Source organism: Alexandromys fortis, unplaced genomic scaffold, assembly GCF_014885135.2.
Source record: "Alexandromys fortis isolate MF-2015 unplaced genomic scaffold, M_Fortis_MF-2015_v1.1 scaffold_83, whole genome shotgun sequence".
Lineage (NCBI taxonomy): Eukaryota > Metazoa > Chordata > Mammalia > Rodentia > Cricetidae > Alexandromys > Alexandromys fortis.
The window spans coordinates 1,609,496-1,636,728 of NW_026068001.1; the positions used below are offsets into that span (position 1 = coordinate 1,609,496).

A 27,233-nucleotide genomic window follows, 5' to 3' on the forward strand; every position below is an offset into this window, starting at 1 on the left:
GGTCCCCTGTCCTCAATAAGCCTAGGAAAGAGACACACTAATAGTGAAAAAGCAGGAAAAGGAGATTTAACCAACGTGGGCACATTGGGAAGAAGGACGAAGCGATCCAGTGCCAACCTTCCACCAAGTCTGTCTTAGATGACCTGAAAAGACGGTGAGATTGAGTAGGGGGTCAGAGCTGTGCATAGTTATGCAGCCCCAGCCAAGGTGTACTTCTGTGGGTGTATCAGAGCCATCAGCTGTCTGCTCCAGGCTCTCCAGCGAGGTAGCGAGACAAGTTCTAACACCTCTTTCCTTGAGACAAGTTTTCCCCTTGACTGGCGCCAGACTTCAGCCTTTTTCTTTCTTTCTTTTTCTTTTTTTTGAAGATTTATCTATTCGCATATTTTATGTAAATGAGTGCTCCGTCTTCATGCATCAAGAAGGAATCTGATCCCATTATAGATGGTTGTGATCTACCATATGATTGCTGGGAATTGAACTCATGACCTCTGGAAGAGCAGTCAAGTGCTCTTACCCACTGCGCCACCTCTCCAGCCCTTAGCCGTTTTCTTTACCCAGCGTGAGATTCCTGGGGAAATTCCAATTTCTTGGGGTGCATTGTTTCACTCATCTAATAGCCAAGGGAAAGGACACAAGTGTCTCTTTAGAATATCCTCATTCCTGCCAGGCAAGCCAGTTACACCCAGGCTTTTCCCGGAGCCAGAGGCTCCCACCCAGCACCCCACTGAGTGTAAAGGTGTCCTCCCCACCGCCTCCTGAAAAGGTCAAGGAGGGATGCAGCTGCCAGACCAACTCTGTCCCAGAGAGGGCATTTATGAAGGGAAAGAGGAAGCCTGGGCCTAAACTGGCTTCAATCACTGTGCTGAGGGCAGCGGTGGGTTGGGGAAGCAGGGGGTGCATGGACAACTTTGAGGGACAGGATAAGGATTGAAAAGAGTTCCCCTGTGGGATGCCTGCATGAAAGGACAGATTAAAACCCTTAATGCAGAAACGTGAGTGTGTGTGTGTGGTGGAGGTTGCTTTATAGACCGTTCGTCCATTCATTTCAAAAATATGGAGTCAGCAATTAAGATGGGCTAAGCACCGTGATAAGGGTTTTACTTTTGAAATATATCTCCACTATAACTTCCTAAGCTAGGCCTTATCTTGCTCCTGAGGACGCTGAAGCAAGGCAAAATTTAGGAATTTCTCTTGGTCACAGAGCTAGGGAGTGGCTGAGCAGAGAAAGCTTCGCCGGAGTCGCTTTGCTATGTTTCATCCACTCCCGGCTTCTGACCGAGTTCAATGAACATCAAGGGGTCTTCTTTCTCTAGCCCTAATTTATTTGTTTTTTTAATGTTTATTTATTTATTTATTTATTATGTATACAATATTCTGTTCACATGTAGGCCTGAAGGCCAGAAGAGGGCACCAGACCTCATTTCAGATGGTTGTGAGCCACCATGTGGTTGCTGGGAATTGAACTCAGGACCTTTGGAAGAGCAGGCAGTGCTCTTAACCTCTGAGCCATCTCTCCAGCCCCCCTAATTTATTTTTGAGACAGCAAGATCGTCTTGTCTCAGCCTCCTCAGTGACCAGGCATGAGTCGCCATAACCTGCTTACCAAAATGACCTTTATATGTCGAAACAGAAATGCCAAAAGTCACCCAAAGCCCCGCTTGACTGAAGCAGCCTTAAATGGCCTTGAGTAGGAGTCCTATTCCGAGGAACTAACAAAGTGTTCTGCACCCTGGCACAGCCTCAAGGCTGCAGGCATACTTAAGAACATCTGTTCTTCCTATAACACGTTGTCCTCCACAGCCAGATCCCACTCGCCCTTTGCTCTGCTTTGTACCAATATCTGTTGCACGCCTGATCTGCGCAGAGCTTTGAAACTTCAAGGGGCTCAGAATGGAGCTGACAGGCTAGCTGACGGTTCCTTGTCCCACCCCGTCTCCTTTGACAGATATGAATAACAACAACAACAATAATAATAGTAAGAATGTTGCACTTGATGTTGATATTTGGAATATTTTGATTGACTCCTTGCTGTGGGCAATCCTGAAGAGCTGAGGAAGGTTCTGGTGAGGGACAGCCGTAGGCTGTGACTGAGAAATGGATAGGCGAATGGGTGGGTGAGGATATCTGGGTTTTTGTTCTTGTTTTTGCCTTTTTTTCCCCCAAAGTACATTAATTCTTTAGACAGGAGACTTCAAATTTTTCTTGAAGTGTAAATACTTGCCTAGCCCCTCCCCCACTTAGTCATCTGGGCCAAGCCGTCTGCTGACAGGTGCCTTTTTCCCTGGCCAGCCTGGAGTACAGATGAATAATGACTCTAGGTGGGGGAGGGTGTCAGAGGAGAGAGAAATCTGAGTAGGCCTGAATTGAAGGGAAGGAGGCAGCTACTGGAGCGCCCCCCCACCCCTGTGTGTGGTGTAAAGTGTGTGTGCGTGTGTGTGTGTGTGTGTGTGATTATTGTGGGTATAGCTTATGTGTCTGGTCACGTTTTCAGCCGTGACCCCAAGGATACAAGCTGCATATGTGCTTTCCTATTTATTTGCCCGGTTGTGTCTTCCTCCGACACCACCTCCCCAATTGAACATATTTCTTTTCTGTCAACCGCTGTGTAGTACTGTCTACATCTGTATGGAGGTGTGCGTTCCTTAGGTGTTTATGTGTGTTCTTTTTAAGACTTGTGGGTGCATTTGTCATGTGTGCTTTCTCTGTGTGTCTGCCGTGGCTGTGGTTATGTCTTTCTTTGGTGAGCAGCTCCACGTGTGTGTGTGTTATGGGTGCTTCTTCTGGACCCATTGGATTTATACTATCTCGCCCCTTATTTCAGCCTCTTGCACGTTTAGGTCTATTTTCTGATTTCCCATTTGCAACATCCCAAGTTAGATGGTGTCCCAAACCAGCTTCCTCATCCCAGGCTCAAAATGATACCTCTATGTCTGAGGACTCTTGAGTGTGCCCTTGTGGCCACATGTAGCCACACACAGCTCTGGTCAGAGAGAAGCAGGCATTCGCAAGCAAACATGATGGTACATGGTCCGGGACACCATCTAACCTCAAGTATAGAAAAGGTGTAGGAATGTGTTACGCTCCGTGCACTCGTCTGTGTGCTGAGCAGCTGCGAGTCTGTGTGGGGTCAATCAGTTGTTTCTCTTTGCTGTGTCTGTGAGTCCATGGGCAACTTTGTCTCTAAATCAATGGCCTGTCACTTTACGTTTGTGCGAGGCTTTGATTCTGTGGGTGATTCGGCGTGGCTGTGGCTTGATGAGGGTTCCGCACGCATTGGGAGTCTCTGTGTGCACTTGACTAGATTTGGCACCTGTATCACCAAGTCCATGGATGGAGCTGGGAAGGAGCCTGTCGTGTAGCTGTGATCCCCTGAGTGTGCAAGAGTCTTTCCTATTCTGGGGAAGTAGGTGGGGGTGGGGGCATCTAGGCTACCTTTGAAGGCCTAGCCAGCTTCTGGCCTTTCCGGGAATTCTATGCTCCCTGTAGGGGGTAGGCAGGCAGACCAGGTTCCACATAGAGGCTTCTTGTCCACCTGGGCTTCAAGCAGCCTAGTCTAGTTAAGCTAGGATTTCATGCCTGAGAGTCCCTCTAAGGAACTTATGTCTTGTCTGGTACAGACATGCCTGTCACATCTTTGGAAGGAAGTGAACAAATAGACCTCCATCTAAGACAGTGTGCTAGACTGTGTGAGATTCTTCCATTAGGGTATGGACAGGCCCCACCCAATGCCTAGGCTGGGCTCCAAGACACTGAGACACGCCCAATTTGATGATACTGTCCATACTTCTTACTCAGCTACAAATGTTCTCCCTACCTCTGTCTGGGCTACCAAGTGTCTAGGGTCCTTTTCAGGTTAGGTTGCCCAAGATGAGCCTCTAAGTGACATGGTTTCCGTCCTAAGGCTTACTCTGTCCCTTTGTCTCTTTGGACTGATGTATCTGATGTCTGCGCCAAACCTGTTGAGGACACCTTTAACTGCACATACCTGTCTAAGTAGCCTCTTTCTGTTACTGGCTCTCATTGCCTTTGGCACTCTTCCTGGTTACTGTGTGAACCCATTTCCACCCACCCATCTGAGTTTGCCTCCATGGCATTTTCTTTCAGCAACTGCCTTTCCAGATGTTTGCCACTTCCTCTTTCCCTGTGCCTACCCTATCTGTCTTTTTGATCCACTACTTCCTGTCTCCGTGCTGTATCTCTTGACCTCCAATTTATCTAAGACTCTCTTTTTGTCTCCTCTGTGCTCCTCCTCTGCTGTCTGAGTCTGTTCCTTTCTCCTGCCTGTCTGTCTCTGGATGTGGCTACATCTCTTCAGTCATTCAGTCCATCCATTCGGTACACTTCAACACACACACACACACACACACCACACGCACACACATACACACACACCACACACACACACACACACACTTTGTTTCCTTTACATGGGTCCCAATGGGTAACTCCTGCCTTGTCTCCACCTAGGTTTCAAAGAAGTGAAACTCAATTAAAGCCAACACTTTTTCCCTCTCCCCCAAGCAAAACAAAACAAAACAAAACAAAACAAAACAAAAAACCAAAAAACAGCAGAAACATCCAACCAACCAGCCAACTAACCAAAAAGAATTCCTCGGGTGTGATGGCAAAGCTGACTGGATGTGGGACAGGCACTTGGGAAGTAGGTTGGTATGGGACAAGGCAGAGGCAGAGGCACTCCAGGAGGAGCCAAGCTTTGCCAGAGTTCAAGTCTGAGTTGTTTCAACTTCAGGACTTGAGAGAAGCTTGAAGATGAAGGAGGATGGAAAGCCATGGAGATGGTGGTCCTAGAAACCATGGGGATGGGTGGCTGTTTTAGGGGTTCCCTGGGGACATTTGGAATGGAAGGAGGATGTCCTTTTGGTGCCTTCCTCATAGGAATTGAATTTGGAAGTGGTGGGAGCCTCCAAAGTGTACTTTGGCTGGGGTGGAGATCCTTTGGGACTCCTCATCCCAGGAGAGGAATTCAGGAATTTTTCCAAGGGCCACACTATTTTGTAAAACTCCATTTTGATTGAGCTGTGAGAATTCCAGTAACTACATTAATTTGGTTTCTAGAAGTAAATTAACTTGTTTTTCTAGCTTCTTGACTGCCTCTCTCCATGGACCCTCAGTAACGGGCAGCCAGGCCAGATGTTCATGAGGCACCTAACATCCTTTAACTGACTACTCACTGGTTACCCTGGCAATGGTCAACTGCAGGTCCAAATGGAAGCCTTTTAACCTCATTTCCTCCCCGCTTCTCCTCTATTACTAACTCAGTTTATAAGAGGACAGTGGACGCTGAGCCTAACAGAGACTCCTCTTGAAGGTTTCTCCCTGCAGATAAAAGTCTGCAGTGTCTTAAGTCCCTTGTTCCCGTGTCTGTTTTTCCTTCTCACTGACCTTTCATTTGGTGGCCCATATGGGGAGTCAGTGTGTGTGAGCTCTCCCATATGGTTTCTCTCCCACCCCTCATGCCCTTCCTTTCTCTAGTGACCATCTCTCCATTGCAATCCTCACATATACCACCAGTTGACTGGCCCTTGGGTGAGTTTTGAGATTCCTTTCCCTTCTCAATAAACTCTTCCCTTCTGACTGTCTGCCTGGAAGCCTTCTCAGAAATCATGGGGCCTTGTAGAGGGTTTTCCTAGAATGAACTCTTGGTCTCCTTTGAGGACTTCAGTAGAGATATCTCTATCCTCTGGACAGTCCTCTTACTGAACAGAGCCATTGGCTGAGAGACACTTTTTTCTTTCTGCTTATTTTCCATCAGGAACGACTCCCCCTTTTTTTTCACTGCTACTTGAAGCCTTGGGACAGCTATCTTCCAACTGCCTAGAGACTTTTTGGTGTACCTTAAATTTTTCTACTGTAACCCAGCCTGGTCACTGTACCCCTGTGACAATGGCTACCACTGGCCAGACAGCAACAAGCTTTTGATGTCCAAATTCAAAGACTGATGCAAAGGAATACGGTCTAAAGTCTTCTGCATTCAAACCTTCATTTTTCTCAGTTTTGGCCTTTCTGGTTCTGCAAATCTCCTAGGTCCCATCTTACTCCTAACTTGTGATGAGTGTGTTTTCTCTTGCTGCAAAGGCCACCTCTTCTATCAGTTGCATGCTGCTTTCCAAAGCCTGCTTCTAAAGATCTACTCCAGAAACCCTTTGTCCTGACTGAGGGGCAACTGCCTAGCAAAACCTGCTCCCTAACCAAACTCCTGCTCTAATCAGATAAGAAGGCCCAGGCAGGCTCTCTCTCTGTGCTTCCCCCCACACTCTGATATGCTCGACAGTTCATGACCACTACCCACTCCTCCTCGGAGAGTTTCTCTGCCAAATCTCCTCATTTCTGTATGCTTCCTCCTCGACAGCTCATGACCACTACCCACCACTCCTCAGAGAGTTTCTCTGCCAAATCTTCTCATGTCTGTCTGCTTCCCACTTAGTTTTTTCATGTCTGGTCTAAAACTGGAATGGGCCATTCATCTCCATGGGGGCATCTCACCCACATTTGCCTGCAGGGATTCTTCAGTAAGAAACCCACCATGCCTACACTTGCAGTTTCTCTTGCTAGACATGTAGATCAAAGCAAGGACCAAATTCTCAACTTCTCTAGAATGGCAAATCAATCTTTACCCACCTGGCTGCCCTGAGGAGCCACTGGAGGCTCCCCTCATGGCTGACTGACCGTCCAAGCTGTATTTTAAAATTCTATGTTAAACATGTTGCCACAGTTTTATTTATTTATTTACTGTGATGGAGGCCTGCCTGCCACACCGTATGGGGGATGTCAGAAGACAACTTATAGGACTCAGTTCTCTCCTTCTATCATTGAATCCCAGGGGTGACTCAGGTCATCCAGCAGATGTGGCAAAAAGTGTCTTTACCTGCTGGGCCATCGAAGGGCCCCATCTTAATTGTTTTTTTAAAAAAAGCTAAAATAGTTCAATCTGCAGACTTCTCTAGCCTGTAGGGATGTGTTCAGTTGAACCTCTTTCTCTTTCTGACCATACCCCAGTTTCCTGCCCCACCCACCCTGCAAGAGGTCTCTCAACCAAGCTGCAATAGATAAGGTGCTCTAGAAGGGGGCAGGGTTAAACTGCCTAAACTAACTCCCAGCTGTACCTCTGTTTCCCAAATGCCCACAGTCTGCCCAGATATAAAAGTTTACACTATTTTTGCCCTTCAGTGATTGCATTTGATCATGTTATTTTAATGTGTTACTTTTTTTTTTCCAGGACAAGGTTTCTTTGTGTAGTCCTGGCTGTCCTGGAACTAGCTCTTGTAGACCAGGCTGGCCTCAAACTCACAGAGATCCGCCTGCCTCTGCCTCCTGAGTGCTGGGATTAAAGGCGTGCGCCACCACCGCCCGGCTAATGTGATATCATTTTTGTTTGCTTTAGCTGCTTGTTATCTATGTTCATAAGTTTTCTGTGTTACATGTATATAAACTGTCTTTATGTTTCATAAAACCAGTGGCCACTGTTAAGAAAATAGAGTACCTGGTTTAAAGATGTGTTCCATACAGGAGGTGGGGCTGAAGGAGGTAGTTACAAGAGGTGGTGAAAAGCGCCCTCTGGGAGCTGGAGAGATGGCTCAGCGGTTAAGAGCATTGGCTGCTCTTCCTAAAGGTCCTGAGTTCAATTCCCAGCAACCACATGGTGGCTCACAACCATCTGTAATGAGGTCTGGTGCCCTCTTCTGGCCTGCAGGCATACACACAGACAGAATATTGTATACATAATAAGTAAATAAATATTAAAAAATATAAAATATAAAAAAAGAAGACATTTGATTTAAAAAAAAAAGTGCCCTCTGTTTTTCCAGAGAACCTTCGCTTGGTTCTCAGCACTCACATCAGGTGGCTCACAGCCATCTATTACTAACTGTAGCTTCAGTTACACCTTTAGCCTCCATGGCACCTGCACACACACACAAGTACAAACAATAAAAACCAGGTGTGCATATGGAGCTGGAGAGATGGGCGGCTCAGCGGTTAAAGGAGTGCTGCTCTTGCAGAGGACCCGGGTTTAGTTCTCAGCTCTCATGGGTGGCTCACAACTGTGTTACTCCACTTCGAAGAGATCTGATGACTTCTTCAAGCCCCCACAAGTAAACACACACACAAAAGGAATAAACCTTGTTTTTTTAAAGGTATGTGAATGTGTACCAACGTGTATGACTAGATAGATATATATGTAAACACATTAAGGTGACTTCATTTTTAAAAACTACATATACAGCTTTCCTATTCAGCATATTTAAAATGATCACTATATTTTTCAGTACTGTTAAACATTTGAGATACAGTGTATATATCTTCTTGTCTCGTAAGATTTACTTTATGAGTATGGGTGCTTTGCTAGCATGCGTGTCTGTGTACTACAGGTGTATATTACCCACGGAGATGAGGACAGTGGACCCTTTGAAACTAGAAACTAGGATTATAGAAAGTTTTTAGCTGATATGTCAGTGCTGGGAACTGAACTGGAGCTTTCTCCAAATATAAATATAAAATACAATTGGTTTTTAAAAGCTATTACACTTAAACAGATACAAAATATAAAGTACATAGTTGGTAAAAATGTTAAAGGAAATGGTTTTATATAAAAAAGACTTTAAAAAAATATTTATTTATTCATGTATTTTATGTATATTAGTGCTCTGTCTTCACACACACCAAAAGAGGGCATCAGATTCCATTACAGATGGTTGTGAGCCACCATGTGGTTGCTGGGAATTGAACTCAGGACCTCTGGAAGAGCAGTCAAGTGCTCTTAACCTCTGAGCCATCTCTCCAGCTCCCATAAAAAGATTTCGACATAAAATTTACAAAGGATGGTTATAATATAGTTCTAACTATTTTAACTTCTAATATCTGGTATATCCAGATAAAACTGAAGCCCAGTTCTCTATTTACAGCAAGGTCATCTTAAGTGTTGATCTGCTCTTAATAATTCTTATCAAATCTTAGCAGTGTTTACAAAAAATGTTTTGCAAAAGCATAGATTTTAGGGCTGAAGCGTAGGCTCAGTGGTTGGGAGCACTGATTCTTCTTACTACAGAGGACCCAGGTTTCACCCCCAATACCCACATCATGATTCACAACCATCTGTAACTCCAGTGGAATCTGATGCTCTCTTCTGACCCCTGTGGGCACCAAGCACATTCGAGTTGTTGTAAAAAAAAAAAAATTAGAATTTTATTTTATCCTTTTACTAAATGAGAACTTTTTCTTCTTCCTTCCTTCCTTCCTTCCTTCCTTCCTTCCTTCCTTCCTTCCTTCCTTCCTTCCTTCCTTCCTTCCTTTCTCTTTTTATTTTCAAGACAGGGTTTCTCCGTGTAGCTTTGGCTGTCCTGGAACTTGCTCTGTAGACCAGGATGGCCTCAAATTTACAGAGATCTGCCTGCTTCTGCCTCCTATGTGCTGGGATTAAAGGTGTGTGCCACCACTGCCTAACACTAAATGAGATTTTAAAACCCTGTGATTAGATTTCTCTAAATACTGTTTTTATGTTTTGCCATGGACTAAATTTCATAGTGATCATAGATCTTACTTCATGGAACAACAACTTAAATCTATACAAATTTGGTCGATTATACAAAATTTCACTGTGCCTATGACCTTCAGTCCTGTATATTTAGCTATGGGAAAGGGCCATACTTTAATATTTCCTAAATCCTAGATATTTAAATTTTTGCTGAGTTATTTTTCAGTGATAAAAATGACTAATCTTAAGTCTGATAAATTTACAAGTAAAGGTAATTTCAGCTCCTTCTGGTATAACCTCGTTTACCCAGGTTCCCTATCTTATTTTGGGGGTACCCATGCTTGAATTCTTCTAAGTTAGAATATCTCACCTGCCTCTGCCTTCCAAGTGCTGGGATTAAAGGTGTGTGCCACCACTGCCTAGGCTATCTTAGTTTTCTTTTTCACTTTTCAAATTTTTTAAAAAAGAAAACAAGGTCTCTTTTTTCATTTTACATACGAATCCAAGTTCCCACTCCCTTCCTCCCATCCCCTCCCCCCCCACCTCCATCCACTCCTCAGAGAGGGTAAGGCACATTGATGGGGGAAGGTCCAAGGTCCTCCCTACTATATCTAGGCTGAGCAAGGTATCCATCCAAAGAGAATAGGATCCAAAAAGCCAGTACAAGTTGTAGGGATAAACTTGGTTCCACTGCCAGTGGCCCCTCAGTCTGTCCCAGCCATACAACTGTCACCCACATTTAGAGGATCTAGTTTGGACCTATGCTGGTTCCTTCCCTGTCCAGCTGGAGTTGGTGAGCTCCCATTAGCTCAGGTAAACTGTTTCATTGGGTGTCCCCATCATGGTCTTGACCCCTATGCTCATATTCTCACTCCTCCCACTCTTCAACTGGACTTTGGGTGCTCAGTCCAGTGCACTGTTGTGGGTCTCTGCCTCTGTTTCCATCAGTTGCTGGATGAAGGTTCTATGGTGATATTTAAGATATTCATCAGTCTGACTACAGGGCAAGGCCAGCTCGGGTCCCCTCTCCTCTATTACTTAGGATCTTAGCTGGGCTATCTTAGCCCTACAAATAGTCAGTCTAGTACCTTCCTGTATATATGACAGCATTTTGTTTTTTAGATTTATTTATTTTTACTTCATGTGTATGGGTGTTTTGCCAGTGTGTATGCTTCTGCACCATATATGAGCACTGTAGAGACCAGAAAGAGGAGTCAAATCTCCTAGAACTAGAGCTACGGACAGTTGTGAGGTACCATGTGGATGCTGGGAATCTAACCTGGGTCTTCTGGAAGTGCAGCATCATCGCTCCAGTCCCTGTGACAATATTTTTGTGAGCAAAACTCAAAATCTACTTAGTGGGATTAACTTTAAAAAGATCTAAAATACCTCTATTAAAATTACCTGTAACTCTGTGCTGCCTTTTCTACAACTGCCTCTAAACTCGTCATAATAATAAGCCCTCCACTGCATAGACACCCCCCACCTAGTGCCTGTCTGTCATTAACTTTCCCATTTGTTTATGTCCAGCTGTATCTCTTCCCACCCTCATGTTCACTTTTCTTTCATCAATTTTACATTGTGTTGGAGATCTGGTGGCCCCTTCCAGCTTTGTCCTCATAGCAGCATTCTCCATCACCTTTCTGTCAGGGTCCTGGTGGGCCTTCTGCACTTTTGTCCTGCTCTCAGGGTCCTTCCTCACGGCCCATCTTCTTTATGGGACTCTTAACTTACTCCCGGGGTTCTGGCCCCACCTTTTCTGCCTCTTGCCTTTCCCAGAACTTCTGCTCATTCTTTCCTTCTCCCTGACTAGCTTCTGAGTTATTCAGGGCCCCTGTTCACTGTGCATCTCTCTTTGTGCAGGTAAACGGAGGTATACAAAGATGTGAGTCTGCCTTCTCCCTGTTCTGAACTCTCTTGACTTAACAAATACTCCCTCAGTAATGGGCAACACTCAATCTTGTGCATCCAAGGAATCCAAGTATTCTTCCCTTGACTGTGCTTACATACTGTTTTCTGTGCATTAGAAACAGACCTTATATAATAAGGTCAATACACTTTTTTTTAATTAGGCTAAAGCAGTAATACCAGACCTCCATGAAAAGGTATCATAGAGTGCAACTAGGTTTTTTTTTTGAGACAAGGTTTCTCTGTGTACCAGTCCTGGCTGTCCTGAAACTCGCTCTGTAGACCAGGACCAGGCTGGCCTTGAACTCACAGAGTTCCACCTATCTCTGCCTCCTGAGTGTTGGGATTAAAGGCGTGCACTACCCCCACCCAGCTTGGTACAGGTAGTTTTAATAGTTTTGTTATAGATCTCTTTTTTTAAAGATTTATTCATTTATTATGTATACAACATTCTACCTCCATGTATGTCCACACGCCAGAGGGTGCCAGATCTCATTACAGATCTCATTACATGGTGGTTATGAGCCACCATGTGGTTGCTGGGAATTGAACTCAGGACCTCTGGAAGAGCAGCCGGTGCTCTTAACCTCTGAGCTATCTCTCCAGCCCTATAGATCTCTTTTTATAGTTACTTCCCTCCACTGTTGATTCCTTTGGTTTTTGAAGCAGCTATTTTATATAATGCACCTACTGGATGCTAAAAGAAACTTAAGAGATTTCCCCAGCCGTATACACCCTACTCGGGCGAAAAACTGAAGATGCTGGCTTCACTGTTCGTTGTTTTGTGTTGTTTGTTTGTCTCACTATGTAACTATGGCTGGCCTGACACTCACTGCGTGGAGTGTGAGGCTGGCCTTGAACTCACAGAGATCCGCTTGCCGCTGCCTTCCAAGTTGCTGAGATTAAAGGTGTGTGCCACCATGCCTGGCCAGGTAACATTCTTTAACTGACCACTTGTTGGTTATACATAGCAATGGCCAACTGCAGACCAAAAAGATACTTTGAAATTCAGAATATTATAAGTGAGTACTTTATAAAAAAATCTATTCTACATTAATTTGAAAAACATAAAAGAAAGGAAATTTCTAGGTTCATCCAAACCACCAAAATTAAACTAAGAGAGATTGACAATTTAAACAAGTAAAGAGATTAAAACAGTGATAGAAAGCCTTCTGACTAAAAAATCTCCAGGCCCAGATGGATTCACAGCAGAATTCTACCACATTTTCAAAGAAGATCTCCATCCAATATGTCGTAAATTATTAAAAAAAAGAAAGAAAATCTAGGCTGTGGTAGTTCATGACTTTAATCCCAGCACTTGAGAGGCAGAGGCAGGTGGACCTCTATGAGTTTGAGGCCAGCCTGGTCTACAAAGAGAATTCAGGACAGCCAGGATGGGTTACATAGAGAAACCCTGACTCGAGAAACAAAACAAAACAAAAAACAAAACAAGAACATAACCCCCCCAAACCAAAAAGGAACAGTTCAAAACTCCTTCCATGAAGTCAGTATAATATTTTATATATGCAACATGTAAAGACATGTCTTTACATGTTGTAAAGACACAAGAAAGAAAGAAAACTATAGGCTAATATTATTGATGAACAAAGATGCCAAAAATCCTCAATAAAATGCAAGCCCAATATAGGCATATATCAAAAATATCATCCATCATAATTAAGTTGGCTTTATCCTAGAGATACAGGGAGGCTTCAAAATACCTAAGTCAATAGATGTAATAAATCATACAAATGGACTTAAGGGAGCCGGGCAGTGGTGGCGCACGCCTTTAATCCCAGCACTTGGGAGGCAGAGGCAGGTGGATCTCTGTGAGTTTGAGACCAGCCTGGTCTACAAGAGCTAGTTCCAGGACAGCTAGGACTGTTACACAGGGAAACTCTGTCTCGAAAAACCAAAAAGAAAAAAAAAAGAAAAAGAAAAGAACCAAGTTGAGCAAGCCACGAGAAGCAAGCTAGTAAGCAGCATTTCTTTATGGCCCCTGCTTCAGTTCCTATCTCCAGATTTCTGCCCCGATTTCTCTTTATGATAAATTGTGACCTGAGAGTTCTAATTCATATGAAATAAGCCTTTTCCCACCCATGTTGCTTTCGGTCATGGCATTTGGTTACAGCTTCAGAAAGCAAATTAAAACGTACAGTAATAAAACTGTGTTGGCTAATGAGTAAAATAGGAGACTCAAATGTGAATACACATTAACTACAGCCATCTGATATTTGACGAAGATGCCAAAAAAAATCACACTGGAGAAAAGACAACATCAACAAATGGTGCTTGGAAAACCGGATGCCCACATGTAGAAGAACGAAATTAGATCCGTATCTATCACTCCGCAGAAAAATTAACTCCAAGTGGAGCAAAGACCTAAACGTGGAACCTGAAGCCATTTAAGGCTGCTTCAGTCAAGCGGGGCTTTGGGTGACTTTTGGCATTTCTGTTTCGACATATAAAGGTCATTTTGGTAAGCAGGTTATGGCGACTCATGCCTGGTCACTGAGGAGGCTGAGACAAGACGATCTTGCTGTCTCAAAAATAAATTAGGGGGGCTGGAGAGATGGCTCAGAGGTTAAGAGCACTGCCTGCTCTTCCAAAGGTCCTGAGTTCAAGTCCCAGCAACCACATGGTGGCTCACAACCATCTGTAATGGTGTCTGGTGCCCTCTTCTGGCCTGCAGGCATACACACAGATAGAATATTGTATACATAATAAATAAATATTAAAAAAAAGAAATGAAGAGGATTGCTTGGTGAAGAAGTTAAAACCAGCAACTGACAAGTGGGACCTCATAGAACTAAAAAGTGTCTATACATGAAAGGAAACAAGTGAAGATGGAGTCCACAGAATGGGAAAAGATCTTTGCCAGCTATACAGTTGGTAGAGGATTGATATCCAGAATATATAAAGAACTCAAAGTCAGGAAAACAAATGACCCAGTTAAAAAAAAAACACAATGGACTATGAAGCTAGTCATGGTGGCATTTGAGAGGCAGAAACAGACAGATCTCTTATGAGTTTGAGGCCAGCCTGGTCTACATAGCGAGCTCTCAGTAGCCAGGACCTTGTCTCAAATTGAAAAAGGGAAGGGGTATGGATCAGAGAGTCCTCAAAGGAAAAAATAAAAATGGCCAAGGAATATCTTCAAGAGTGCTTAACATTCTTAGCAATTAGGGAAACACAAATCAAGACTACTCTGAGGTTTTATTTACTCCAGTCAGAATGGCTATCAAGAAAACTGGCAATAAATGCTGGAGGGGATATGGAGTAAGAGATAACTTCCGTTATTTACTATTGATGGAATTGGTGGAAATCAGAATCTTTGAATTCTCAAAAAGCTAAAAACAAATCTATCATGTGATCCAGCTATACCGCTCCTTGGCATATATATGCAAAGGACTGGATGTCTCAGTCCCGTCCATTTTACCCAAGTATTCGTGTCCTTTTGTGTAGCTGGTAAAGATCCTCACCGATTCTGTGGACTTTTTCACTCAACTTATTGTTTACTGCAACTCTATTCACTACTCATTGAAATTCTTTTATTATTATTATTATTATTCATTTTACATACCAACTACAGTTACCCCTCCCCCCTCCTGCTTCTCACCCTTCCCCCTAGCCCACCCCCATCCATTCCTCAGAAAGGGTAAGGCCTCCCATGGGGAGTCAACAAAGCCTGGCAAGACCAAGCCCCTCCCCCCTGCAGCAAGGCTGAGCAAGGCATCCCTCCATAGGGAATGGGCTTCAAAAAGCCAGCTCATGTATCAGGGATAGATCCTGGTCCCACTGCCAGGAGTTCCACAAACAGACCAAGCCACACTGCTGGCACCCACATGCAGCAGTTTCTAGCTAGAAATAGAAACAACCTAAATGTCCGCTTCCTGATGAACGGATTAGTGAGAATGTGGTACATATCCATTCTGGAATACTATTTAGCTGCAAAGAAAAGTGAAATCATGAAGTTTGTAGGTAAATAGATGGTAATAGAGAATACTGTACCAAGTGAGGTAACCAGACCCAGAAAGACAAACTCCACACGCTCTCTTTTCTTTGTGGTGACTAGTTCTGAAGTTTTGAATATGAGTATATAACCTGGTATAACCAAAGAAACCAGGAAAGAAAAACAAGGAGGGAATGAGAGGTGACAGAAAGAGCTCTAAAGAGGGAAATAGCTGATCATAGGTGTTATATGAGGGCGGAAAGGGGAAAAGGGGAGTTAACTGTGGAGGAGGGCATTACAGAGGGAGAGGGAAAGAGGAGGGACAAATGACACTAAATATGTTTGAAAAATTCACAGACAATTGTTATTTTATATTTACCTAAAATGACATGTGATAAACTGGGCAATGGTAGCCCATGTCTTTAATTCCAGCACTCAGGAGGCAGAGGCAGGCGGATCACTGTGAGTTTGAGACCAGCCTGGTCTATAGAGTGAATTCCAGGACAGTCAAAGCTACAGAGAAACTTTGTCTTGAAAACCCCCCAAAATTACACAATCTCACATGCACGCACACACACACACACACACACACACACACACACTCATACACATTTAAATGAAGTTATACCATTAGGGGTGATAATGCTTCTTGCAAGGGCCAAAATCCTCACTTCAGAATTGAGAAGCCTCCTTACAAGTCATTGCTCAGGGAAGTGCAAGAGACTCCTAAAACATTATAGGCTTATTGCCATTGTTCTTGCTTGCCTCCCAGATGCATTCAAAAGTGCAATAGTGGCGCTTCTATTTTGGGGGTAATCAACGACTGTCTAATTGGACTTAAGACCCTATCAACAGGAGACAATTCAAGCCTGGCACTGTAAACCTAGCCAACTTTCCCATGGCTAGTAAAGGCATGGAACTCAGATGAGAAAGTACTAGTGCCCATTTCTGATACCAGTATAATTTCGATTTGCATTCTAAGTAGTTATCCTTTTAACCACCAGCAAGTGTAACTCTCATTCTTCAACAAAGAAGGTTCTTTTGCTGCAGAAGGAGAGCATTATAGAAAGCCCTAACTGATAAAAACACAGAGAACAAGTAACTGACCATCATTGTGTGCTCATTCCCAATTGAGACACATACAACACAACCTCTACATCTAAGGCTTGAAGAACATAGAAGAACATAGAAGAGGGGCCAGAAAGGTTGTAAGAACAAGACGGTCAGGGTTTTGGCTGAGAGACTATACGACAAGGAAGCGACACTCATACAATCTCAATAGTACCGTTGCCTATACAATGACACCGGTTCATGTAGCCGATGTGTGCTGTGTAAATGAAGTCATAATTGTTATAGGCAGTTAGTGACTGCTGAAAGAGAGAGAATCAGTCATCCTCAGGGATGAGCTCCCCAACTCATTATGCAATACCGGGGGTCAGTCCTGAAAACATATACATTCAAGCCACACTAAAGAGATCCAGCAGGTTGTATTTATATATGAATGTATACATGTAACAATAATAAAGTAAAGAGGAAAACAGTAGAGATAATACATGAAAGCAGAAGGAGGGCTTGGAGGTAGAGGAAGGAAAACAGTGGGAAGCAGGGCAGGATATGGCAATAGAGGAATGAAAACGATCAAAGCGTATTTCAAACATATATGAAATGTCATCATGAAAGCCACTATTTTCTACAATTTATAAATGCTAATTAAAAAAGACAGACTTTCCAGGTTCACATGGAGATTGCAAAGCCACTCTCACCTTGAGAAACGCGTGAGGACCTGGAAGGGGGACTTGGGTCTTGTTGGCAGCTTGTTATCAGGAGGGGGAAATATTTAAAGTCTTACTGGTTTCTGAAGTACTCCAAGCCCAGAAAGTGTTCCAAGTCTGGAAATGTCTCCCAAACTATTTCTTCCAGGAGAAGAGAGTTTAAGAATTGACGGGGGGGGGGGGGTCATAGAAAATTCCTCTAGAACCTAGAAGGGAAGTTCAATGGGAGTCCCTGGGTCAGTTTTTTTTTTTTCTTTGTAGTCCTGAGGATTGAAAGCGCTCCAGCACCCAGCCACACTTGCATATGGGTCAGTCATTTCTGTCCCAGGAAGAGGGGCACTTCAGTGTGCAGTCTCTGGCGAAGATGTGTAGAACTGCAATGAAAAGCAGTTTGCAGCATTGGGGCTGGGGTCTCTAAGCTGGGGGGCAGGGCGGTGCTAGGAGGGGTGGGGCAGACAGGTGACACGTGTCCCTGCTAAGAGCCAGCCGGAGGGAGGTGAGGGCGGGAGATCAGGGACCGAGAGAGACAGAAAAAGGCAGACACCGTGAGAGACAGAGTTCGCCTTGTGGGAGGAAAAGTCTATTTCCTACTCCAAATGGCCATTTCATGTGCTGTGGGGTGGGTCTCTCTGTATCTTTCCGTGTCTCTCCCTCCCTCTATTTATCTCTCTTTGCCTTCTTTTCCCCGGGTCTTTCTGAGAGGTTGTTTTCGTTTCTCCTCCCCTGATCTTCATCTCTCTTTCTCTCTCTCCATTTTCTCCTTTGCCCCTCATTTCTCTCTGTTCCGGTTTGTCTGTCTGGCCAATTGCTCTGCCTTTACATCCGTCGGTCTCCTCTCCCCTTCCTCTAACCCTCCTCACTTTCTAGTCCCTTTTGCTCCATTCCTGACCCTCCTATCCCATTTCTTTGCCAGCAGGATGGAAATGCAGGATCCAAAGATGAACGGAGCCCTCTCTGCGGGTGCTGAGGGGTGAGTGGGGGACTCCAAGGAGGTTTGTGGGGAGAGGTCGGGGTTACCTTTTCATGAGCCTCTGGTTTCCTGCCCCATCTATCCAGCTACAGGCAGGAACGTGAGGGCTTTCTGCCCACCCATGGTACCGCTCCTGGGAGGAAACCTGTCCAGTTCATGGATGTAAGTAAGCCCACAGGATCTGTTGAAGTCTCACCTCCCCTATCTTAATTCCAACTCCTTCTCCTCCCTAGCTGCTCTCCTGCCTAGCTATCTCCCTGCCCCAGGTATTGGCTTCTTAGTCACTGCCATCTCCAGATACTCCCTCTCCCCAAGTACTCCCGCTCTACTCTCTCTGTTGCCTACTTTTTCCCTTCCCACCTATTGCCCCTGCCTTCTGACTGCTCTCCCTAAATATTCTCTTTGGCTTTGTGCCCCCTACTGTTCCCCCTCTTCTTTTCTTTTGTTTCTTATCTCCAGTTCTCCTCCCCGGCAGCCCCCTTGCATTTCCAGCTGCTCCCTCCAGACTTTCTCTTACATTTCCTTTTGGAAGCTATGTTTCCAGTTTCTTCCCATGAACTCTCTTTCTCTTTCAGCTTCCTCTTGCTTCCCATCACTCCTCCTGGATGTCTCCCTTCTCAGCTGTCTTAATCTTCCTGCCCTTCCTTCCCTGGATCCAGCTCTAGTCTCTTGTCCCATTTCCCCCCTCCCCGATGTGTGCTGGACTTTGCCCCTTGCCAACAGTTTGAGGGGAAGACATCATTCGGAATGTCCGTGTTCAACCTCAGCAACGCCATCATGGGGAGCGGCATCCTGGGGCTGGCTTATGCCATGGCCCACACGGGAGTCATCTTCTTTCTGTGAGTTTATAGGTAGCCTTTGGGGGGTGGTCAGTGGTGTGGCAGGCAAAATGGGAGGCCTGGGCCAAGTCTGAGCTCGGTCCCCTCTTGCAGGGCCCTGCTGCTGTGCATCGCCCTCCTGTCCTCTTACTCGATCCACCTCCTGCTGACCTGTGCCAGTGTTGTCGGTGAGACTCCCGTCCTAGGACCCCATTTTCATCTCATCCTCTCTGGACCTCAGACTCCAGCTTCCAATCCAGACCTCAGCTCAGATCTTGAGCTCCAGACCCAGATATACTTCCTACTGTCTGATTGCAATTCAAATCTGACTCTGAGCACAGCTACTCTGACCTCAGACCCCAAACTCAGCACCCCAATTCCCACACTCAACTTCCCATGTGACAGGTTCCATATTCAACCCTAGCCCTCAGTCTTTTTTTTTAAAGATTTATTTATTTATTTATTTATTTATTTATTTATTTATTTATTTATTTACTATGTATACAGTGTGTCTACAGGCCAGAAGAGGACACCAGACCTCATTACAGATGGTTGTGAGCCACCATGTGGTTGCTGGGAATTGAACTCAGGACCTCTGGAATAGTCAGTGCTCTTAACCTCTGAGCCATCTCTCCAGCTAGCCCTCAGTCTTTATCTGGGCTCCTAGATCATCAGGTTCCAATTCCTAACATCCATCCCGTAGTCTGACCTCGGACCTTCCCCACCAGGACACTCGTAGACTATTCCATTCCACCTCTAACTTCTATCAGTCTTTGCGTCCTCTTAACCTGGAAACCACTACTGAAATCCTCAGACCCCTGATGTCCATGGTTCCAGGATTCTCTCCCTCCATGGTCTCAGTCCATAGTCTGCCTCCAAAACCCCAACACTTCACTCTCAGCTTTTAATGTCTCCCTGGCCTCAGATACCATCGGCTGGATTCTACTCAGAAATTCTACCGTAAGCTGCACAGTCCTCACCTGAATCCTCTGTCAGTCACAACCAAAGCACACCTCTCTCACGTAGCCTGGCTTCCCCAAATTCACAGGCTGTTCTTTCCTGCCTCTCCCTTCGCAGGCATCCGAGCCTATGAGCAGCTGGGACAGAGGGCATTCGGGCCTGCTGGGAAAGTTGTGGTGGCCGTCATCATCTGTCTGCACAATGTTGGGGGTGAGGACTAGGGGGAAGAGGGTGGAATGAGGTGGGCTTTTCTCTGGGTGGTCGGAGGCGGAGGGTGGGAATCCTGATTAAATAGTCTCTATCTGCACCAGCAATGTCCAGTTACCTGTTCATCATCAAATCTGAACTCCCTCTGGTTATTGGCACCTTCCTGCACATGGACCCTGAGGGGTGAGTACACAAAATCTCCCTGGCTGACTGGGACTCTACCTGGTGAGCCCAGCAATCATCTCCAACTCTGTCTTCCTGGCTCCCAGGGGCTCTGTTTCAGGTTAACCGAGACTATGATGCCCGTGTATTAGGAGTCAATATTACATGTGACTATAACTCTCCACAGGACTATGGTAGACCATGCACTGATTCTGAGACTTCTTCAGGCTGATTCTGGCTGGCAGCGGTCTCTGTATGCCTGGTGTATGCTGATGCTGACCATATGTGTGTGTGTGACCATACAGATGGAGTAGATGTGGACTCTGGATTTGACTGCTGTCCTGGCTGATTCTCTCTGGTCAGCCATGTGATGGCTAACAGCTGGGTCCTGTATGCTGCAATTGATCCCAACCATATGTGTTTGACACTTGGCTACTCTCATTTTCCCTGTTTAACTAATTCAGGGTCCATCAGGCTGCTGGGCTCTATCTAGCTCTAAACGTGTGATTGCTGACTCTAGTGGTCTGTGTGTCGTGTCAACTATGCGCTCTGTCAACTCCATCTCCTGTTTGCTTTGGCGATTATTGTGTAGCAGATCCTCTCGGGAATTGTAACTGTGGCAATCCTCTTGATTGTGGCTTCAACCATGTATATGCTCAGTCTGTTAGAATCCAGATTCATACTCCTGGCACAGCCTCCCAGATATTTTCTATACATACAGTGGGATTCCAAGTGTGTTCATTTGTGCACATGTCTGTGTTTTTCTTCATTTGCGTTCATCTTCTTCTATTTGTATTTTTTTTAATGTGGCTAGAATCTGAGGCCTCATGCATGCGAGGCAAGTACTCAGCCACTGAACTACACATTCCCGACTCCCTCTCTGTACCTTTTGGTTGTTGTTTTGAGAGAGGGTCTCTCTATACAGCCTTGGCTGTCCTGGAACTCACTTTGTAGACCAGTCTGACTTTGAACTCACAGAGAGCTGCCGCCCAAGTACTGGGATTACAGGCATGCACCACCACGTCTGGCTTTCTATATATGTTTCTGAGATGGGGTTCTGTTCTGTAGCCCAGGCTGGCCTGGAATTTGTCTTAGCTTCTCAAGGGCTGGGATTACAGGTTGCACCACTTGGTCTAGTGCCTCTGTGTGTGTATTATTTATTTTTTGAGACTGGGTTTCTCTGTAGCTTTGGCACCTGTCCTGGAACTCATTCTGTAGACTAGGCTGGCCTTGAACTCACACAGATCTGTCTGTCTCTACCTGGCCCCCCACCCGAGTGCTGGAATTAAAGACATGTGCCACCACCACCCGGCTAGCCTCTGTATATCTTGACATACATATTTGTATGTTTAGGGACCAGCTCTTATTCTACTTAGTAGTCCTATGGACTTTGGTATACATGTGTGGTTTTATCAGTTAAACTCCGGGATAGTTTTATGTGCCTGTCTGACAGTTTTATGTGCCAAGCTGAATAAGTGTTTGGTTTTTATTATCTGTGTGTATCCTGTGAAATGGTTGACTTGATTCCGAGACCATCCAGCTATGACTAGTTATGTCTGAGTTTTCTTTTTTTCTCCACCTTGCTGCGGTTCAAACCTGGGACCTTTGCATATGCCAGGCAAGTGCTTTTACCAGTGAAAGACATCCCCCTGCCATAGCAATTACAATTAAGTCCCACGTGTATGTAACCAAGATTTACTCTATTCAATTTTGTTTATGTGATAGAAAGAGAAAATGTGAATGCCTGGAACATAGACACTCAAAGGGTGTTTGTGTTGTATGTGTGTGTGTGTGTGTGTGTGTGTGTTTTTGTTTTGTTTTGTTTTGTTTCTTGAGACAGGGTTTCTCTGTGGCTTTGGAGCCTATCCTGGAACTAGCTTTTGTAGACCAGGCTGGTCTCGAACTCACAGAGATCGCCTGTCTCTGCCTCCCAAGTGCTGGGATTAAAGGCGTGCGCTGCCATCACCCGGCATATGTGTATGTTCTTATGTATGTGCACATGTGTGTACATGCGTGTAAAGGCCAGAATTGGTCTCAAGTGTCTCCTTTATCTTTCTCTTTTTTTCTTTTTTTTTTAAAGATTTATTTATTTATTATGGATACAGTGTTCTATCTGCATGTATGCCACCAGACCAGAAGAGGGCACCAGATCTCATTACAGATGGCTGTGAGCCACCATGTGGTTGCTGGGAATTGAACTCAGGAAGAGCAGTCGGTGCTCTTAACCTCTGAGCCATCTCTCCAGCCCCTCTTTTATCTTTCTTTATCTTATGTTTTGGAGATGAAATCTCTCACTGAAGCTGAAGCTTACCAATTAGGCTATACCAGTGTGCCAGGAAGCCTACAGCTTCCTGCTGTCTCCACCACCACTGTGCGGGGAGTACAGATGTGCACTGTGGCATGAGAGACGGAGATCCAAACTCAAGTCTTCACATTTGCATAGCACGCACTGTATCAACCGAGTCATCTCCCCAGTCCTAAGTTTAAAAAGATATTTTACTTGGTTTAGATATTTGTCGAAATGTGTGTATGTGTACCACATTTGCACGGTGGCCCCAGAGGCCAGAAGAGAAAGTCAGAACTGAAAGTTAGGAACTGAAACTTAGGCATTTGCTAGCCATCTGATGTGGGTGCTGGAATCTTCTTGTCTACCCAGGGACTGGTTCTTGAAGGGAAACCTCCTCATTATCATGGTCAGCTTTCTAATCATCTTGCCTCTGGCTCTCATGAAACACCTGGGTAAGGAGGCTTCCTGGGTTGGTCATTGGGTGGCAGGGGTCAGAGCATGGGCACTAAGTAGAAAAAGCCCTTATTATTTCCCATATTAATTTTGTTTTTATTTTGGTTCTGGAGACTGAACCTAGGAGTGCACACAGACTAGGCAAGTGTAATACCACTGGGCTATATTGCCATTCTGAAAAAAGAGACATTTTCAATGGTTGTGGAATGCTGAGAGGGTGGGGAGGGCTTGTCTGATTTGGCTTTTAGCAGATTGGTAGGAGTTTTCTACAGAGGGAGGTTGGTTCAGGTGGAAATGGAAGCGTATTTGAAGGACAGAGTAAGGCTTTGGTGTTCGGTGTACTGGGTTTCTTGATTTCCAAGGCTCTGTTATCACTTCTTGTAGGCTACTTGGGGTATACGAGCAGCCTCTCTCTGACCTGCATGTTGTTTTTCCTCGTTTCGGTAAGTTAGCGAGAACATGAATGGCAGGAGGCGGCGGGGGAGAGTTTGAGACACTGAGACATAGGCAAAACCTTCTTTGCAACTTTGTTTCTTTACTTGGGATACCCAGGTCATCTATAAGAAGTTCCAGCTTGGCTGTGATGTGAGCCACAATGACACAGCAGTGGAGGGTGAACAGCCTCCCATCCAGGGGTTTAACAGGAGCTGTGAGGCTAAGCTGTTCACAGTTGACTCACAGGTAGGTATGCAGGCAGGTAGGCGCTTGTACCACACTGGGCCCTCTTGCCCTATCCCAACATTTCATTTTTTTAATCAGAGTACTGGGCTTTGGGGGCTGTGTCATGTGCCCTACCTCAAAGGTAATGGGGACCACTCTAGGGGTTCTAATTCTATATTCATGGACCATTCCCCAGATGTCTTACACAGTCCCTATTATGGCTTTTGCCTTTGTCTGCCACCCTGAGGTGCTGCCCATCTACACAGAGCTATGCCGGTGAGTAGAGTAGAGGGGCGTTGTGATCAGCCATCTAGAGGGGGGCAGTAGCCATAATGTCTGGCAGTCTCCGTAGCAACCCTGGTATGGTATCTTGAGGGTGTCTGGTTTTGACAAAGGAGGGATTTGGAGTGTTTATGAAACCTCAGGGAGGCAGAGAAATGACTATTTACTGACTGGATTTAAGTAGTACACGCTTCTAATGCCCAGAATAAATGTGAGTGGACAGAGTCGGGAGGCAGGGATCAGATGAGTTGATGGAAGACGTGATGGTCTCCAAAGATGAGGTCGAGGAATCAAGGATGATCCGATGGCTGGAGAGGGACAGGTGGACAGAAGGGAGGCAGGACTGGGGTTTTTAGAGGATCGGACAGAAGGGGGCAATATAGATGTTAGATGGAGGAAAAGGCAGCGATGGTCATAGGGGCAGAGACACAGATGGACGGATAGGGGAGGCTTGGCTCGTTACCCAAGGGAGGCAGAGATAGAGTGTGAGTGTGTACCAGTTGAACATTGTTGGTCCTAGGAGGAGGGAGACTCTGGAGGGTGGGAGCCAGTTTTGAGGGTACACAAGTTCAAGGGTATGGCCATGACAGTTCCATGATCTATACATTCCAGGCCCACCCAACGCAGGATGCAAGCTGTGGCCAACATGTCCATCGGGGCTATGTTCATCATGTATGGGCTCACAGCCACCTTTGGATACCTGACCTTCTACAGTGAGTGTGGCTGGGGCCATGGGTGGGTGCAGAGACAGAGCCTGGGCGAAAGCAGAAGCCTCTGAGCTTTTGCCCTACAGGACCTCAGGCCCATCAGTTTTCAAAAAGTAGAGTAAACATCATGTGTATAGACTTTCTCATCATATGTGTCATGGTTTCTGGGCTACTGAGCCTAGTGTTCTTGTATCTTGTGTTCCAGGCACTGTGAAGGCAGAGATGCTGGAAATGTACACCCAGGAGGATCTGCTCATTCTTTGTGTGCGTCTGGCTGTGCTGCTTGCTGTAACCCTGACTGTGCCGGTTGTGCTTTTCCCTGTGAGTGGGGGCAAGGAGGGCCCGGGGAGTGAAGGAATAAGGGGATGAGCAGAGGAAAGAACGGGTCTGGTGAACAGAGAAGGCAAAAATAGATGGTTGGACAAAAGGGGACCTGGAGTCAGGTATGTAGCTCAGTTTGCAGAGTGCTTCCTAACGTACATGAGGCCCTGGGTGAGATCCCCAGCACTGTTTTAAATAGTATATAGTGGTACGTGCCTGTAATCCTAGTTCTCTGGAGGTAGAGACAGGAGGATTAGGAGTTCAAGGTCATTCTTAGCTACAGTGTTGAGTTTGAGGCCTGTCTGGGCTACATGAGATCCTATCTCAAAAACCACGAATAAAGAAGGGACAGGGTGGTAAAGATAGTCAGATAGTGAGAGAGGCAGGGCTTTCAGACAGGGTAAAAGGATAGGTAATGGTCAGAGGGGGAGAGGGAGATGAACAAAAGAGGAGACAGGATTTCCGTAGTGGTGGAAGCAACGATAGAGTCATATGGAAAAAGAAGACGTGGCCTGTTGAGGTAGAGGCATAGATACCTGGTCAGACAGGCTGAAGGCATAGATAGTGGGATCTTGGACCGAGTAGAAACAGACAGGATCACATACCAGAGGGGACAGCATGTGAGTCCTGACCCCTGTCCTGCCCTTCCTTACCTGCAGATCCGCCGAGCCCTACAGCAGCTGCTCTTCCCAAGCAAGGCCTTCAGTTGGCCACGACATGTGGCCATAGCCCTGATCCTGCTGATTTTGGTCAATGTCCTTGTCATTTGTGTGCCAACCATCCGAGATATCTTTGGGTTTATTGGTCAGTATCTTCAACCTCAGTTCCTTGCCCTAGCTAATACGGGCCTTGCCTTCAGACTTAGGTTGATTGCTGTCCCCTTCTGTCCTTCAGGATCCACCTCAGCCCCTAGCCTCATCTTCATCCTTCCCAGTGTCTTCTATCTACGTATTGTTCCTTCCGAGGTGGAACCCTTATTTTCCTGGCCCAAGATCCAGGTGAGTATCTGGGGAAAGAAGTAGCATTCTGAAGAGCAACCACTTGCTCCAAGAGGGCTAGAAATGACAGGAGCATTATCCAGATGAGGTTGGGAGAGGAAGGAGCATCCAGGAAGAGGGACAGACAGGTTGTGAGAAAGAGTGAAGGTGATTATCTTCGGAAGGGGTAGAGCAGATAGAATAGATAGAACACAAGCAACATTTGGGAAGAGAGAGAACACTCTAGAAGGACTGGTAGGCTGAGCTTGTGGTTCAGTTGCAGCGGGCTTCCCTAGCATTTTTGAATCTCTAGGGTCTGTGTCCAGCAGTGCAAAGTGGGGAGAGGACTCTTCAGGTAGATGGAGGGAGCACCATTGGGGAGAGAGGCAGCGATACTCTGAAAAAGTGATGGAGGGAATTAATTCCCAGAAGGTTCTGAAAAGATGGGATAGCTGCTTGCTTTGAGGGCCGGGAGAATAGAGAAGGGCCAGGAATGGATGCGGCTTTGTCTGAAAGGGGTTCAAGAGCATTCTCTGGAATGCTTTGGTAGATGATCCTGGCCAACTCCACCTTTTCTTCCTCTTGCTCATAGGCCCTGTGTTTTGGCATCCTGGGAGTCCTCTTCATGGCCATCAGCCTGGGTTTTATGTTTGCCAACTGGGCCACAGGCCAGAGCCGTATGTCTGGACACTGACCTGGCCTGGCTTGCCTCACTCAGTCCCCATGTTCACAGGCATGTATATGAGGGTGTCCAAGTCACGTTCCTGAGTTCCTCCTGCGTGGGATGTGGAGGTGGCTGGTCTCTATTATATTAACATTGCTGCCAGAGATGGGGACAGTCGAAGCTGTAGAGTAGTTCACTTTCCTTCTCCATAGGGTTGCCTTACTTCTACTGCCAGCCCCGTGAGAGGAGGAGGGGAGGCTAGGTCCTTAGAAGGGTTCTTACCCAACATAGTTCTCACTTTCTAGATGAAGCTCTTGTCAGGGTTATATTGGGGCTCAAAGGGAAGAATAAAGATGCTGAATGAAACCCTGGTCTGAACCTTCTGATATTTCTCAAAGACTTATTGGAAGAAACAAGCCCAAGTGAAGGCAGGGGTAAACTGAGGCTACGAGTAGAACTGTGTTCTTTCTCATCTGTTCCCTCTTTTCTCCATTCCTCTGGTGACTCTGCACTCAACCCAATCACATGCCCGTTTACTTACTCAGCAGTGACTGTGAGCTTGGGAATATAGCAGTGAATGTTTCAATGCCATAGATAGAGCCATGGACCAAACAGATCATAGTGCTTCCGTACAAGAGAG

At 45.6% G+C, this 27,233-nt stretch overlaps 1 protein-coding gene across 2 annotated transcripts; it reads left to right on the top strand.

The window, feature by feature from the left end:
- Slc38a5 (solute carrier family 38 member 5) lies at window positions 1-26,928 on the top strand. Of its 2 annotated transcripts, none has more exons than XM_050160924.1 (16): window positions 1-154; window positions 18,042-18,095; window positions 18,182-18,257; window positions 18,819-18,934; window positions 19,028-19,101; window positions 19,991-20,083; window positions 20,185-20,263; window positions 22,899-22,981; window positions 23,367-23,425; window positions 23,535-23,663; window positions 23,839-23,918; window positions 24,537-24,637; window positions 24,837-24,952; window positions 25,612-25,756; window positions 25,847-25,950; window positions 26,522-26,928. In XM_050160924.1, the coding sequence occupies exons 2-16, from the start codon at window positions 18,043-18,045 to the stop codon at window positions 26,621-26,623; spliced, it is 1,410 nt and encodes a 469-aa protein (XP_050016881.1). In that variant the 5' UTR covers window positions 1-154; window position 18,042; the 3' UTR covers window positions 26,624-26,928. The 2 variants fall into 2 exon arrangements, with proteins under 2 accessions (XP_050016881.1, XP_050016880.1); XM_050160923.1 differs by lacking the exon at window positions 1-154 and adding an exon at window positions 17,650-17,744.
- Window positions 26,929-27,233: the final 305 nt, after the last annotated feature.

Coding starts and splice junctions, on each gene's coding strand:
- Slc38a5 (XM_050160923.1), top strand. CDS start 17,722: ATGGCCATTTCATGTGCTGTGGG. Junction 18,935..19,027: donor ACGGGAGTCATCTTCTTTCT/GTGAGTTTATAG, acceptor CCCCTCTTGCAG/GGCCCTGCTGCTGTGCATCG. Junction 23,426..23,534: donor TGTTGTTTTTCCTCGTTTCG/GTAAGTTAGCGA, acceptor TGGGATACCCAG/GTCATCTATAAGAAGTTCCA.